The 3,484-nt window shown below is 41.6% G+C and overlaps 1 protein-coding gene across 1 annotated transcript; it reads right to left on the bottom strand.

Annotated features, from left to right (window-relative positions):
* Nucleotides 1–785: 785 nt before the first annotated feature.
* Nucleotides 786–2,589, bottom strand: LOC107703395 (FH1/FH2 domain-containing protein 1-like; the record flags this gene model as incomplete). The annotated part of the gene is made up of 3 exons (XM_016506010.1): nt 2,158–2,589; nt 1,112–1,255; nt 786–968 (listed from the first exon to the last, which is right to left on the bottom strand). Coding segments are annotated over exons 1-3 (759 nt in total), but the record flags the coding sequence as incomplete, so codon positions are not given.
* Nucleotides 2,590–3,484: the final 895 nt, after the last annotated feature.

Below are 3,484 nucleotides of genomic sequence, written 5' to 3'. Positions count from 1 at the left end.
AATAACGTTACGTTTGGTATGTTAATGTGAGGTGATATAACAACGATATCTAATAACTCCTTTCAGCCCACTGCATTGGTTTACTCCTGATTATTTTCATGTTTCCTTTGTATTCTGCTGTAAATAAATGAAAAACGACAACATATGCTATGCATTTGTGTGTACTGCTCTCCCGAATTAATAAACGATATAAACCACGAATAATCCCCTGGAATGCATGTCTTCACACAGATGCTGTGAAATGTAATACGAAATATAGACATATTACTATAATGATGTTTAACACTTCCGTAATATTGCCGAGGATTGAAGGAGGATCTTTAGGAGTTATTCATGGTATGCTAAAAGTTATTTGTTCATGTTTTTACACTTAAATTTCCATTTAATGACTGATAATTAGAGAGTAAAATAATGTCATCACTGTACCGAGTTCTTGAAAATGCTTATCATTGCGTTCATAGAGTGAACCTTTTGCTGATTGTTTACACGTAAATGGAAGTTGCTCCCATAATTTGCGCTAAGCATCATGGGGCGTCCGAAAAAGGTGGATAGACTGACATTTTCACAAATCTGTGTTTTTGTAGTTTACTGCTGAGACAGTATCGTTTTCAGAAACGTGCACTTTAAAGCCTGTTTTCGAATGTTTGCATTTTCAGGCCCCCAAAACGCTTCTAAGTTCGTTACTATACGGTTGCTAGGAAACTGCTGTATAAGTGTCAGGTCAATTTTAGCATTGCTGTGAGTTTGCACTGCATGTCAAAAGAAATGTAAGTCCTCTCTCTCACTCTCTCCAGCGTGTCGTGGTCCAGAGTGAAGGCCCAGAGCTGCAGCCTGGCGCTCAGATGAGGAACGTTGCCCAGGGTCAGGAGACACTGCTCTGCGGGGCCCAGAGGTGACCGCGGGGCCTGAGCTTTCGCCTCCTTTATCAGATTCAGCTCGTCTTCAGTGGGAACCAGCATCTGCAACCTCTGAGCCACAATAATGTCAGTGAACACTCATGCTTTCCGTTCACTGTTGCTGTAATTTGTCATGTGTGTTAGTGAAGGGCTGTAGTCATGCATATATAGAGTCTGTACTCATGTTGACTTTAACAGCGCTGTAGGGAACACACCTGGATGTCTTCTCTGTCTAGTACATCGTTGTCCATGCTGTATATGGCAGGAGGAAGCAGGTGAACCGGCGGCAGACTGCTCAGAGCTATAGTGACGATGTTACTGCGCTTCACACCCAAAACAGACACACGCGGCTGCTTCTGCTGCAGGGATGAACAGAGAAAAAGCTGGAAACCTTAATATTTGTCAGAGTTCTTTGTTTTCTGTTTTGTAAAGTATACTATTTTATGGAAGTCCATTTCAGCCACGTATGGGAAAATAATCATGTTTTGGTAATACTGTAATTATTAATTTAGGTGTCATAAATATGAGCTGTAAAGGCCAAACTTTTACTTTAAATGGCATAATCATGACATACAGTAAGTAGCAGCTCTGACGTTAAAGTCTATGACATGAAAAGTCGAAATTACGACACGTCACAATTATGAGAAAAGGCAAATATGTCATACTTTTGACTTTTTAAAGTCATCATTTCAAACTTTTATCTCATAATTTACTTTGCATGTCATCATTTTGGCCAGGACTCCCTGGGAGTAGAGATGTTATATCTCAATAGGACTAAAACAAAGGATAAATAAAATAATAAATAAATAAAATATAATTTCGACTTTTAAAGTCATAGTTCTGACTTTTCATCTCCTAATTACAACTATGTCATAATTTTGACTTTTTTACTATAGCTTTTCATCTCGTAGTATGTCATAATTTAGACTTTTAAAATCTTGATTTCAGCTTTTTTTTTCGACTTCATATTTCATAATTATGATTTTGTCATAGTTTAGATTTTTCATCTAATAATCCTGACTTTTGAAGTCATGATTATAACTTGCCAAAGCACGAGTTCTTTTTTTGGGCTTCCATAGGCTACTATTGTGGTGCCAGCGACAGCTCTGATCATTGCTGAAATATTATCAGACAAAATGATTCTCTGATCTACGGTAATCTTTACTGACACATAAGGATTTAACAGGAATATTTTATTGGGGCAGCGATGTTTATGTGGTCCAGTGACTGTTTACTAGAGCATTACACATTGAAGTCCTACCTGTCGTGCCACCATCAGACTGCAGAGGGCGCTGTTGTTGCTGCTTTTGCTCTCAAACAGGTATTCCAGTCTATTGGTGTCTAGCTGAACCGGTTCCAGACCGGCCCAGATCGACTGAAGCCCAAAGCGGCCCACTCTCGGCAAAGACTGCAGACTCAACAGCGCGCTCCAGTGGAGCCTCAGAGTGCGACAGCCTGATGACTCGCTCGCTACAGAGAGGGGCGGGGCCAAAGGGGGAGGAGGCGGGGGGATGGGTGTGGCTGCAATCTGATTGGCCGAAGTTTGGGAGGAGTCTTCATCAGTGCTGTCCAGCTCAAGATCCTCGTCATCCCATAGGTCGGAGAAGTCAAGGGCGTTGAGGCGGAGCAGAGGGGCGTGTTTTACGACGGAGGACCAGGAGGTGTCGAGAAGAGACGATTCGGCTTCTTTCATTGGATATTCCTGGTGATTTACTCTTGAAGCACTTGAGGAAAGTAAATGCATGTGCAAAAAGATACTTGCGTGGTAAACCTTGTTCTTTCTCTTCTCCAAATAAACCCAATGAGCAAATATCCAGTCTGAATATACTTCAGAGTTTAACAGAAATGGTTTACCGCATTAAAAATGATCAGCGTCCATTCATAGTTGCGTCATGAACGTGCTGAAGAACATTTCCAAAAATGACCAAAAATGAAAAACCATATGTCTTCATGTACTTCAAAACAAAGATAATCCATTCACAGGACCTTCAAGAACGTGCAGCGCACTTTTTATGCAGTGGTTTTTCAAATGATGCAGCTCCTCTGAGAATCTCCACAGTAGCTTCAGGTGAAGTTTGAACTTCTACAGCATCTGTCTGAGGGCTCACATTAGAGAGCTTGTCTATGTTATCAAGAGCACCAGTGGATGTCAGATGTTCTCTCACACTCGGTTGAGGTTTGCATCCTTCAGGGCCGATGCTGCAGTATTTCAGAAGCTGTCCAGTGAATGTCAAATGCTATAGAGTCCTTTCAGTGTCCAGTATTTGTGAGAGAGAGACGTGACACTCTGTCTGCGTCCCAGACGTTATGAGGGGCCGTTTAGACAGAAAAGAGTGTGTTTGTTTGGGCGTTTATTTGAGTTGCGCCCTTTCCCTTCATTTCCTTATCTCTCCAGCATCTCCTGTTTATATCCCTGCTTCTGTACACACAGCTTCACGATCTCTCCGTCTCCACCCTTTCGCTCTCTTTCAGTTTTCCCAGCTTATGATGGCATCCCTCCTTATTCCTTTGAGAGTCAATCCATGCTGGGACTGGGATTGCATATGGTTTTTGATCATACAATCTTGCTATCAGTCAATCATCACTAT

Source organism: Sinocyclocheilus anshuiensis, unplaced genomic scaffold, assembly GCF_001515605.1.
Source record: "Sinocyclocheilus anshuiensis isolate Anshui unplaced genomic scaffold, SAMN03320099.WGS_v1.1 scaffold2311, whole genome shotgun sequence".
Classification (NCBI taxonomy): Eukaryota; Metazoa; Chordata; class Actinopteri; order Cypriniformes; family Cyprinidae; genus Sinocyclocheilus; species Sinocyclocheilus anshuiensis.
This window is presented reverse-complemented; position numbering and strand designations above follow the sequence as displayed.